This window comes from Myiozetetes cayanensis, unplaced genomic scaffold (genome assembly GCF_022539395.1).
Source record: "Myiozetetes cayanensis isolate MyiCay16 unplaced genomic scaffold, myiCay2020 scf28, whole genome shotgun sequence".
In the NCBI taxonomy this organism is placed as follows: Eukaryota; Metazoa; Chordata; class Aves; order Passeriformes; family Tyrannidae; genus Myiozetetes; species Myiozetetes cayanensis.
The window spans coordinates 5305892-5318117 of NW_026087499.1; the positions used below are offsets into that span (position 1 = coordinate 5305892).

Consider the following 12226-nt stretch of genomic DNA (forward strand, 5'->3'; position numbering starts at 1 on the left):
AGTGGGGAAAAAAACCTTTCCCTGGGTGAGTGCTGCAGCACCCTTGCTTTTAGCAGCCACTGATGCTGCAGCTGGCGGCAGTCAGAGCCTGGAAGCAGCTGCAGAAAGGTCCCAGTCCAGGTGCTGGTGCTTTAACGGGGTCGTACTGGCGAGGAGAGCATCCCACAGCGGGTGCAGGAGGTGCTGGTGGCCGTCACACCCGCGAGTCCATGGCGTACATCTTGCTGGTGGCTGTCCGGCCCCAGGGCTGGGGACGCATCTGGGGTTGCCAGTGGCTGCTGGGGGCTGCCAAGGAAGAGTTGGGGTTGTGTCACGGCTGGCAGTCACAGGAGGACTTGAGGCTGCCACGGCGTGGAGACATGGCAGGAAAAGTGACAGCAGGGTCAACTTCCACCCTGTGGGACCAGGCAATAGGACTGGAGGTGACATCTGGGGAGGCATCACCTGCCCAATGTCCCTGATGGTGGAGCTGATGGCCCAGGCTCAGGCTGGTCACAGGGATTCAGCTCCAGCATGGCCACTGCTTTGGGTAAACATCAGCATGCCTTCAGCTGGACCTGGAGGTGTCACGGATGTGGATGGACCCCTGCAACCCCCCATACCCTTATGGGGCCCTCGTTCAGCCCCATCCTACCTGGTGTACCCTCCCCATCCGAGGGACACGGGCTGGGCACAAAGGGGTGCCTTGGTTGGGCTGGACCCTGCAAGAAGCACCCAAGCCCCACCCCGAGCGAGTCCTTCACTCCCCGTCCCTGCAGGGCAAAAAGCTACTGGAGATGGGAGGGGGTGGGACGGGGCAGACTGACCTGTGCAGGCATAGAGGCAGCAGGTCAGCAGCACCGATGCCACAAAGCAGCCGGTGGAGCCGGCCATCCCCAGCCAGCACGACCACCCGAAGTCGTAGTGCACTCCCAGGAAAATGTTGTGTGACACCAGCGTGGCCCTCTCCACGTACACGTCCACCGCGTACCACACGGAGCCCACGAGCCCCAGGATGCCTGGGAGGAACGGGGCTGGTCAGAAGGAACCACACAACCCTCCCCAGCCTCCCCAGGGCCCTGCTGAGGGGGTGCCGCTCTCCTGGCATCCCTCCCAGCTCCCTGTGGGACACGAGACCTGTCTGCCCCCCCAGCACTCCCAGCCACGCACTCCCAACGCCGAGCGTGGCTCCGGCCCCGTAGCACATCCTCAGTTTGACACAGGGGTCTTCCTTGAGGAACTTGATGCAGTCGAGCCCGAGGACCAGTGCAGCCAAAGCCAGGCCAGCCAGGAGGTCTGCTGTGATCATCAGGGTCCGCGTCACCACGATCTTCACTGGGCAGGGAAGTTAAAAAACAACCAGAAAGGAGAATGAGGAATGGTCAGAGGAACTGGTCTCTCCACCCCACAGTGCTGGCTGTGTCCCTGCTAAAGCCACCCAGCTCACAGTGGGAGCATCACACTGGGACCCACCAACCCCATTGCTGCCGTGGGCCAGGGGAAGGTGCTCAGCAGGCTCATCAGAAACTTAATGAGGGCTTAATTAGACCAGCTCAAGAAACCAAATAACTCAAGGTGCACCCATCAGCACCCAGGATGTGGTCATCTGCTCAAGACCTTCTTGGGCAGAAGATGCTGCTGCCCAGACTGTTTCTTCCCCCAGGTTGTGTAGTTGGTGTTTTGAACAGCCAATGTCAATGTACCAATGAAAACAGAGATCTGGCACGGGTCACATCATCAACTGTGATGGGACTGCGCCCTGAAACGCTCCCTCCTCCCCAGAGCAGGGTGGCAGCCCCCCTTAGTCCATACTGACTGCTTGTTTCCTTCTCTGCTGCCTGAGTCTGTGTTGTCCCATGTCATGAAGTGACACAAGGGTTCTCAGTGTAGGGCTTGATGTGCCCTATGCAGGCCAGGAGAATTGTCCCTACCCCACTGTGACTGTCCCTGAGCTGCTGGCACAAGTCCCTGGCCACTGGGACCCAACCAGTGGGTTGCAAATCCCACTGTGCAATAGCAGCAAGAGCTGGGCTCCACGTGCCAAAACACCTTTGCTGTCAGGTGGCACAGCTTCAGGGTCTCTCTCCTGCTGGTGGCCCCATGGGAGGTCTGGCTGAACCCTGAGTTGCTGCCCAGGCCAGGCTTGGGGCAGGAGAGCAGGAGTAGCCCCGGGCTGGCATTGCTGAGTGATGGAGGGCAGCCCAGTGCAACAAGGGGCACTTTCCCTCTTCTCTTTAAAAAAGACTGAGCTGTGAACTTAACAAATGCCCCCAGGCCAGGCCAGCTTACCTGGGTGGTCAGCCAGGATGGAGTCATACTGGTCACAGGTCCTAACCCCATCCTGCATGTTGGTGACACACTCCCTCCAAAGGCCCCGGCATTTGTGACTTACCTGGAAGCAGGAGAAAGACACCAAAAAGCACCAAGAAGCCCTCCCAGCTCCCCAGGGCAGATTTCAGGCTCCCACCACCACACCTGGACACATCCCAGTGACTCCCTGCCCATACCTGCTCTCTGCCTCCTCCTCCTCCTGCTCCAGCATCTCTCTATCTCTCTAATCCTCTAACCCTTCAACCCAAGCAGAAAGTGGTGGGTTTGTCCCACCATGTTCCCTTCCCGAGCCTGTGGGGACATGGTGCAACCTCATGGAGAGCTCCCAGCTGCTCACCTGGAGGGTGGTGGCTGCTCTGCTCACCTGTCAGGTGGTTTCTCTGCTCACCTCCAAGCTGTCGTCAGCATTGACCATCCAGCAGTCGGTGCACGTGGCCAGGAGCAGGAAGAGTGTGGAGAGGAGAGTGAGCCCAAACGCTGTCATCTGCAGGGCTGAGCTCATGGGGGCACCTGCAAGGGCACAGGGACATCCCCCACCTCTGCTCTGGCTGCTTCCAGCCACCTGATCCCACCAAGGACAAAGTGCCACTGGCTTTGTCAGGAGTCCTCTGGATCCCTAAGAGCCATCTGGGCCCTGCCTCGTGGTGCTCAGTGCTGCCAAAATGCTCCAGTTCCCTCACCCAAGACTGGGCTACCAGGTTTATGTGCAGAGAGGGCCTTCAGGGACACAGTAATTTTGCAGTGGAGATATTCCCACACTGGTTCCCTCTCTTCCAAATAGAAGCTGCCAACCATCAGTAGTTGCCCTTTGGGAATCAAGAGCTGCTGGAAACCACTGTTAAATAACTGCTGCTGCTGCCAAAACCTGTGACCTGAGGGTCTCCTGGTGCCCAGAGGTTCTCTGGATGCCTCCATCCCTGCAGCCATGTGACTTGGTGGGGACATCATCTACCTTTTCTTGCTTTTGTGTTTTTTTTTTCCCTCCAAGAAAAGCCACAAGGTGTTGAAACATCCAGGCTGGAGCACAAGTGAGTGTCCCATGGAGGTGTCCTAATCCCAAACTCAAGCCTAAAGAAGCATCTCCCGCTCCAAGATGCAGAAGGGCAGCTGGGGCTTGACATGGGTGCCCTGAGGAGCTGCCAAGGCTTTCCAAAGAGCAGGAGGGATGGGACCATCCCATTTCCATCCTACTAGAGGTGAAGAGACTCTGCAGGGAAGAGAGCTGTGCCCAAGGTGTGGACATCACTGGGTAGGAATCCCACCTTGCCACGTTTTGCAACCCAGAATGCAAAATATTTTAGTGCCTGAAGTTGCCACCACCGCAACAGCCTTTTGGACAGGGGTTTACATGGATTAATTAATTAATTAACGAGACCAGGTGAGTCTCTGAGCTGCACGGGTTAATCATCACGAGGTGATAAGTTTGTCACCACCAGGTTTGGTACCTCCAGCCAGAGGCTGCCCACCCTGGCACAGCCCTGGCTCCCTGTGGGGCAGAGCTGGGGAGGAGGGTCACGGTCCCCACACCCAGTGTGCCACATCTACCCCCACATCCCCTCTTGGGATGTCACTGGGAGCAGAGACATCACTCCCCCACCACCTCTGAGCACTTCCACCAGCTTCACTCTGAGCGTGTCTTACCACAAACAGCCTCCTAGACCCCAGTTTACCATAATTTTTTTTATTTCCCCAGGCTCCCTTCTGAGCTAACTCTCCATAATCTTATTTGTTTCCACTAGACCCCGGTTGTTTTGCAGCCTTTGAAGAAAATCTGTTCAGCCACTTGAGTTATATGAGCAAGAGAAGAGGAAAAAAAAAAACAGGAAAGAAAGAAATTCTTAATGCTGGGGAAAACCAGCCCTAAATAAACCCTGCTGGCAAGAAAAGGGCATTACCTTCACCACAGGCTCATCGTAGCTGCAGTGGGATGATGACAGAATCTCTTTGTTGCCGGTGGTTTGGGATGGGGATGTGGGTGTGGAAGGCTTTTAAATGCCAGTGGGATTCTGATCTTGACCCATCTGGTGGAGCCAGGGGTAGGCAGTGCTGGCCAGAGCCTGTGCTGGGCTATTTAAGGTCCCTCCAAGGCACGTCAGCTGAGCTTTGTGCTCCGAGACGTGATGGGCATCCCTGCAGGGAGAGCACTCAGAGGCTGGGAATGGAGCCTCCACAAAAATGTCACGTGGGGAAACCTCTGGGAACCCGCTGGGAACTCTCCCCAGGTGGGGGGACTGTGTGTCCTGGGCAAATATCCCCTGTTTTTTAATTAGACCTTTTAATTACTGCCTAGGAATGAGTGACCTAAGACATTAGAGTGGCCTAAGACCCAGGAGTGGTGCAAGAGAGTCAGAGGGATGGAAGGGGCCAAGGAAAGAATCTGGAATGCCAGGATGATAATGAACTCTTTTGGTTGGTAATTAAGACCCTTCTTTTTTTCCCCCCCATTAAGTAGAAAACGAGTGACAACCCCTGCAGTGGTGATGGCTCAGGTACCACGTCTGGTCAGCCCCCGAGGAGGTGCCTGTGACCCTGGGGAGCAGCACCCCAGCTGCCTGCCACTTGGAGATGCCCTAAAAACTTCATGTTTGTTCCCTGATCCTCTGCTATTTGGGGGAAAAAAAAATTAAATCCCTTTTGCTGTGTCTTCCCTGTGCAGGGTGCCCATTGCAGCATCCCCTGAGCACCCTTTGGGCCCGGCATTGCCCCATCAACTGCACCCTCATCTCCCAGAGCCACTGGAAACAGTCACAGGCACATTTTGGAGATTATGCCTGAGGTGCACTTGGGTTTTCAGAGTGGATTTTTTGGTTAGGTTGGTAGGTTATTTTTATTGAGTTGTTTTGTTTTTTTTTTTTTTTCTTTTTTGCCCTCTGGATAATCCTCTGCAGCATTTTGCTGGGGGGATTTTGGCAACGCACCAAGGCTCGAGCTTTAGCCCTGCAGAGACCCCCAGGTGCCCGATGTGTGCGATTGCTTGGGCTTTATTTTGAGTTTTCTCCTGTTTTCCCAGGATTTTGGCATGTGGCAGGTCCAACCCTTTGGCATGTTGGCAGCAAATTAGTGCCAAAAACATCCAGAAGGGTTTGCAAACCTTCATTTTCCAACCTTTACAGCTCAGGAATTTATGGTCCTTGCACATCCAGGACACGTGAAATTTTGGTGGGACCCCAAGTGATACAAAACTGTAACTCTGTGGCCTTGGCCACCTATAAAATAAGTTTATTTGTATTTTCTGCTCATCTAAACAGTCACTTTATGATACATCAAACCAATCTGCCTTGTCAGCCCCCAGCTGAAACCTTTTGGAGGGCTGAAAGATGCAGGTGGAGGGGCAGAGCCACCAGCAGTCGAGTAATTAAGCTCCTTTCCCTGGTTAATGAAGGTGAAAACCAGATCTTGGATCCCACGAGGTTTGTCAAACCCCTGTGTTACAAAAATGGTGCTGGCAAGGCCCAAATCCTGATGCTTTGGCACACACTGTGTTAAAAAGCCTGCTGTGGCTGGACAGGAAAAAAAGAAATAAAGATGTTTTCTTTGATGGGAGCATCTCAGAGAGCTGGAGAGAACTCAGTAGATGCTGTTGGGGCAGGACAATGAATAAATATTAATAAAACCACAACTAAATTCAAACAGCCACATCCCAGAGGTGTAAGAAAAGCCCCTCTCTGTACCTTTGGGGGGTAATTTTCCCTTTTCCCTCGTTTCTGCCTGTTCAAAAATTACTATTATTTCCCAGGGGTTAGCTGAAGGTAAGAGGTATGACCAGAAACCTCAATAATGCTCATTAATCTGGTTTTATTGACCAAAAGATGAGTGTTGGAAGGGGGGAAACCCTGTTTTAGCCCGTGAACAGAGGCAGATCCTCCTCTTGGTTGTTGCTCCAGCCCCAGTGTCTCTCTTACCCCCAGGGAGCCCTCAGGTGACCCTTGGAGGTGTCACAGGAACCACCAGGGATGGTAAATCCTGGTTTTTTGAGGTGGGATGGGATGTATTTGTGGACCAGGCAGGATGAGGAGGCTGAGGGGAGGCAGCAGCCCTGCAAAAACCTGGATGGAAAGCGTTATCCCTGGGGAAAAACACGCCCAGCAGGACAGGGCAGGAGGTCGTGCCCCTACACAGGGGAGCAAAAATCAGCTTCAATTAACCAAGTGCCTAATTAGGCACAAGTCAGCTCTGAATCCGTGGAAAATGGGAGAAAACAGGCAGAGTTCAGCTCTGAGGGTCCGTGAGAGGATCCATAAGAGGAAAACGCTGGTGGCATTTCAGCCTTGGGAAGAGTCCTGCAGAGGGACAATCCCAAGGGGTTTAACTTTAAATTGAGCCATTTTTAGGGCCATTTTTAGGTCCATTTTTAGGGCCTCCTTCAAAGAGAAAAAGGTGGCAAAAGAGTCGAGGTGTTCAGCCAGAAGGGCAGGATCCATTTAGGATGGGGGAGTGGCTCTGATCTAGCACGGGAGGTGGGGACTGGTCCAGGTGGGGATAGTCAGGGGGGGATAAAAGAGACAATTCCAGAAAGATACCCGAGATTGAAAATATTTTAATACAATTTTTAGTACAAACAGGAAAAAAAAAAAAAAAGAAGCATTTAAAAATCCCCACCCATCCCATTTCCGAGAAAAATTAATTGGAATTTTATATTAAAAGAATAAAAACGTTCTTTACACAACACTGCGATATAAAAAGGCCTTTTTAGTTGATTTTTTTTTTTGGTGGGTTTTAAAGCACAAGGCTCCTTCTCAATCCTTTTGGCTGGTGATCTTGGTTGGAGGGGAACCCCAAAATCTGGGTTCAGCACCTTACTGAAGCCAACTTACAAGCACTGCTTTCTCCCTGAGGGGTGCAGGACACAGGTTTAATTTTTGCAGTTTAAAAGAGAAATAGGCAGGTAATGCAGGGGGGAGAGAAAGAAAAATAGCTTTGCTTCTCCTCCAGCACAGCCTGGGATCCAGAGCAGGTCCTGGGCATAACATCAAACAGAGGGAAGGGAAATAAAATAGAGGGAAAGAAAACATAATGGAGAAAAATAGAATAAAATAAAATACAGCAAAACAAAACAGAGGAAGAGAAAATAAAATAGAGTAAAATAAAAGAAAATAGGGTAAAATAAAATAGAGTAAAGTAAAAGAAGATTGAGGAAAATAAAATAGAGCAAAAGAAATTTTTTTTAAAAAATCAGCTATTTCATCTAATTGGGGTTAAAAAATAATACAATAAAAAATAGATAACCAAGCTGTTTGGGTTATTTCCAGTGGTTTGGCTGGTGCAACAGATGCAGTAGGGCTGGAGGGCTGGGGTATGAGGGGGTTTTGGGGGGATTTACAGAGAAATTGGAGCTTTGGCAGTTGCAGAGCAATTAGCAGCAGTGGCGTGGAGGTACCAGGAGGCAGAGGCAATTAGCAGGTTGGGTTTGGAACCTTCACCAGGGGGTCCTGTTGGGGAAGGGGGATTTGGACCCAGCAGGGAGGCACCAAAATTTGGGGCTCTGTCCATCTGCCACTCGAAATAGCTGAGCTGGGCACCAAAAAATAAAAACAAACCCTCCTCTGTGCTCAGAGCCCCCTTTTTTTTTGCTGCTTTAATTTGCCCAAAGCCATTTATTCTTCTGTTTAACAAGGCACAGCCTGGTCCTGGGAAGGAACAGGGCAGTTTTTGGCCGGCAGAGCTCAGCTGGAGCAACTGGCCTCCAGGTAGGAATTAGTAATAATTAATAATAACTTTAAAAAATGTCGGGTTTAGGTAACAACGAGGCAGGGGGAACGCTGGAAGCATCCCTGTGCCAAGAGCAGGGGATGCCTGAGCCCTGAGCTGGGCTGGGGCTGTTGGAGGTGAAAACCTCACCTCAGGGAAACCAAGCACTGGCTTCGCTCCCCACCTGCTCCCGAAAACAGGGTGTGGCAGAGGGGTGGTCATGGCACAAAGTGCTTCTGGGCAGCACATCCCCACGGGGTCAGCTTTGTGCCCCTGTGGCACCGGCATCAGCCTCCCCATCGCCCCCATCGCCCCTGCAGCATCCCTGGGACTGAGGGACACGGCCCAGCAAGCCCAGGGGACTGGGGGTGCCACCCCGCCCACCCGAGGGGACCGTGGCAGTGACGGGTACGGGAGCTGCGACCCTCAAACCCCTCTATTTTAGAGGCTGGTGCCGCAAACGGCGCTGAAACCTGGAAGATGAGGAGGAGAACGGTCTCGTGGAGCATCCGGGGGGACCAGGTGGGGGTGGGAGCACCAGGGCCTTGCCTGTTTTCGGGAGGGGAGGGAGGCACCGGGCGGTGGGAGGGCGGGGTGAGGGCTCAGACGTACTCCCGGGAGGTGGAGGGCTGTGTCTGCCGCAGGTACTGCTGCGCTCGGCGCTCCTTGGCAGGGCAGGAGCAGCACAGGAGGGACCCCCCCAGCATGGAGAGGCCGGCGGCCCCCCAGCCAACGAAGAGGGCAGAGCCAAACTCGTACCTGTGGAGGAATGGGGTGGGGGAGCGTCAGGGAGGGGGGCAGAGAGGCAGAGCTGCAAACTGAGATGGGCAACAGGAAGGCTGAAGCCCTGATGGAGGCGACCGGCAATGCCCAGGCAGATTTTGGTTCTTCCCTCTCCATCCCCATCTTTCACGATGCTCCTGCATTTCCCTATCTTTTAAAACCCTCCCTTGGGCTGAAACTCCCCCGTGTGCACCATTACCCTGTCCCAGGTGACAACCACCAAAGCTTTACCCTCGGGGACATCTGTAAGGTGGCAGTGAGGGGTGGCAGAGGTCCCTCCCACGGGGCACATCAGCCTTGCCAACACCAGCAAGGGAAGAAGGTCCCAGTGGGAAGTGCAGGGGCAAGATGGGGTGCAGATGGAGAGGACCCCCCCGAGCCAGGCTCTTACCTGGCGTTGATGGGGACGGCGCTCTCCCTGAAGAACTCGTAGGTCACCTGTGTGGCGTACAAGGACACGGCAGCCAGCGAGCACAGACCTGGGCACGGAACCAGGGAATCACGGAATGGTTTGGGTTGGGAGGGGCCTTTAAAGGTCACCGAGTCCAGCCCCCACCAGGCATCAAAGGCTGACCACCAGCGACACGCAGCCCTCACTGAACGCTCCAACAAACAGCGTTCAGAGGGGTTTGAGGGTTCCTGCACCAGCGAGGTGCCAGGGCTGGAGCTGCCTTACCAGAGAGGATGAAGAGGACACCTCCAGCAACGGCTATGCGGCTTTTGGTGACAGGATCCTCCTCCCCAACCTTAGTGCATTTCATGCCCACCACGCTCACGATGATGCCGAAGAAGCCCAGGAGGAGGGAAATGACCATGAGAGCCCGGGAGGTCTGGATGTGAACTGCAAGGGAGGGGAGAAAAGCTGCTCCCAGCAGGTGGCTTTGGCCACAGCCGGGCACTGGGAGCAAGGTCACCTCCTCCCACGCTGGGGATGGATGTGTCCTTAACCCTGTCCTCACTGCGTGACTCCCATGTCACCTCTTCCCCCACCTGGCAGGTACAGAGACCTGAGCTCAGCTCAGGGCACCACCCTCCAACACCTTCCCTGACCTTTCCCCCTGCCACACTCATCCTCCTCATGATTGTCCAGGCCAGGAAACACTTTGCCCTGAGCAGCACCACGGTCCCCAAATACCACAAGGGTGATCCACAGCCTGGGGGTGCGGGGCAGGGGAGGTTGTGATGTCCCCACGGGGCACTGTTGGTCCCCAGATGTGATGGCCACCCTGGAGCTCAAACCCACCGGGGCCAGGGGGCATCCCAGCCACACAAAGGGGCCTGAACCCACAGGGCCAAGAGAGGCTCAGCCCTGGTGTGGGGAGCTCAGATTCATGGAGAGGGGAAAGCTGGACCCACATCGAGGTTCAGTGGATGCGTGAAGTGGGCTCAGACCCTTCCGAGGGGGGTCAGAGGCACATTAGAGGGGCTCACACCTGGGACGGGGTGAGGGGGGCAAGAAGGGTTTGGACCACCAGAAGACTCTGGAGGGGCCAGGGGGAGCTCAGACCCATGGAGGGGGAAGGGGGCACCCAGACACTGAGAGGGTTCAAACCCATACAGGTGGGTTCAAACACAGAAAGGGGGCTTAGAGCCATAGAGGGGCTGTCAAACCCACAGCAAGACTCAGACCTGCAGGGTAAGGGGGGGGCACCCAGACACCAAGAGGGCACAGACCTGTTGCAGGCATGGGGTTTCAAAGCCATATAGAGGGTTTCAAACACACAGAGGGGGCTTAGAGCCTTACAGGGCAGGGGTTCAAACCCATATAGGTGGGTTCAAGCACACAGAGGGGGCTTAGAGCCACAGAGGGGCTGTCAAAACCACAGCAAGACTCAGACCTGCGGGGTAGGGGGGGCACCCAGGCACCGAGAGGGCACAGACCTGTTGTGGGTGTGGGATTTCCAACCTGTATAAGTTCACACATAGAGGTTTAAACATACAGAGGGGCTTAGAGCCGTAGAGGGGCTGTCAGAACCACAGCAGGGCTCAGACCTGCAGCAGCAGGGGGCAAGGGCAGCTCAAGATTCCCAGGGGAGCTCAGAGACGGTTCTTGCACCTCAAGGTGCTCAGGACCCCAGGGGGAGCTCGGGGCGGGGTGGGGTGGAACGAAGCCAGGGAAGGAAGCGCGGTACCCACCGTCGAGCGAGAGCAGCGAGTCGTGCAGGCGGCACTGGACCTGCCCGGTGCTCTGGGCGGCGCAGCTCATCCACAGCCCCTCGTGGAGCCCCACGGCCGTGATGATGGCGTCCCCGGCGTACGAGCTCTGCCGCCACTGCGGCAGCACCGCGGCCGCCAGCGCCGACACCCACCCGCCCAGCGCCGCCAGGTACCCGCACAGCTCCCGCGCCCCGCCGCCCATCGCGCCCCGCGCTGCCCGCGATCCACGCACCGCCCGCCCGCGGCACCCAGCGCGGCGTGGGAGGAGGGAGAAGGCACGGCAAGGGAGGGAGGGAGGGAGGGAGGGCCGATACGGGGAGGTGATGGGGGAGGATTTGGAGTGAAGGGTCTTGCGGGGAGGGGGGATTTAGGTCCTGGGAGGGATTATTTTTTTTTTTTTTTAAGAGTCGCGAGTGGGAGATTTGGGGGGTGGGGAAATTTTCTCCGAGTGGGGAAATTGGGTATTTGGAGGGGCGGGGGAATTAGGGGCATGGAGAGGGAGTGTTGGGTCTGTGGGGTGAGAGGTTTGGGTCTGAGGGGGAGAGATTGGAGTCCCGAGTGGGAGATTTGGGGGTGACACGGGGCGTGGAGGGGGGCAGAATTAGGGACCTGGAGAGGGAGTGTTGGGTCCCCAGGGAAGAGCATTGGATTCTGCAGGGGGAGAGATTTGGACTCTGAGGGGGAAGAGATTTGAGTCCCGAGTGGGAGATTTGGGGCCAAAGCAGGGGGTGATGTGGGGCTTGGGGGGGAATTGGGTACTGGGGGCAGGGAGGGGTGGAATTAGGGGCCTGAGAGGAAGCGTTGGGTCCCCAGGGAAGAGCATTGGATTCTGTGGCAGGAGAGATTTGGGGTCTGAAGGGGGAGAGATTTGAATCTGAGGAGAGTGATTTGGGGCTGGAGGTTGGGATTCGAGTCCTAAAGGGAAGAATTTGGCCTTGGGGTAAAGATTTGGGGCATGGGGAGTATTTCTGTCCTACAGGAGAGATTTGGCTCTTGAGGGAGAGGGGGACCCCTCGAGTGACAGTGCAGGGATATGGGAAAATGGGGCTCCCCAACGGGAAGAGGGTGTGGAGGAGGTGACCCTCTGCACCCCTGCTGTGGGCTGGGAGCCCCCCTCCAGCCACAGAGGCCCTGGGGGTGGCTCCAGGAATTCGACAGGGAGCAGGGAAGGGGCTCATTCAGCGAGGGAATTCGGGCACACCACGCCACCCACCTCCCTCGGCCCCAACAAAAGATGCCATTGTCAGTGGTGTCCCCCTGCAGGAGGGGGACACGGGGTGTAGGGGGG

The 12226-nt window shown here is 55.5% G+C and overlaps 2 protein-coding genes across 2 annotated transcripts; both read right to left on the minus strand.

Moving 5' to 3' along the window:
• Positions 1–193: 193 nt before the first annotated feature.
• LOC126643936 (claudin-16-like) lies at positions 194–2812 on the minus strand. The gene is made up of 5 exons (XM_050322731.1): positions 2699–2812; positions 2269–2371; positions 1150–1314; positions 726–998; positions 194–285 (listed from the first exon to the last, which is right to left on the minus strand). The coding sequence occupies exons 1-5, from the start codon at positions 2810–2812 to the stop codon at positions 194–196; spliced, it is 747 nt and encodes a 248-aa protein (XP_050178688.1).
• Positions 2813–8600: 5788 nt separating this feature from the next.
• CLDN19 (claudin 19) lies at positions 8601–11140 on the minus strand. The gene is made up of 4 exons (XM_050322182.1): positions 10918–11140; positions 9458–9622; positions 9173–9260; positions 8601–8757 (listed from the first exon to the last, which is right to left on the minus strand). Exons 1-4 carry the CDS (start codon positions 11138–11140, stop codon positions 8601–8603), a joined length of 633 nt encoding a protein of 210 aa, XP_050178139.1.
• Between the last annotated feature and the right edge of the window lie 1086 nt (positions 11141–12226).

Coding starts and splice junctions, on each gene's coding strand:
- LOC126643936 (XM_050322731.1), bottom strand. CDS start 2,812: ATGAGCTCAGCCCTGCAGATGACAGCGTTTGGGCTCACTCTCCTCTCC. Junction 999..1,149: donor AGCCACGCTCGGCGTTGGGA/GTGCGTGGCTGG, acceptor CGTTCCTCCCAG/GCATCCTGGGGCTCGTGGGC. Junction 286..725: donor GAGTGAAGGACTCGCTCGGG/GTGGGGCTTGGG, acceptor CTTCCTTGGCAG/CCCCCAGCAGCCACTGGCAA.
- CLDN19 (XM_050322182.1), bottom strand. CDS start 11,140: ATGGGCGGCGGGGCGCGGGAGCTGTGCGGGTACCTGGCGGCGCTGGGC. Junction 9,261..9,457: donor TGTCCTCTTCATCCTCTCTG/GTAAGGCAGCTC, acceptor TTCCGTGCCCAG/GTCTGTGCTCGCTGGCTGCC. Junction 8,758..9,172: donor GCCGTCCCCATCAACGCCAG/GTAAGAGCCTGG, acceptor ATTCCTCCACAG/GTACGAGTTTGGCTCTGCCC.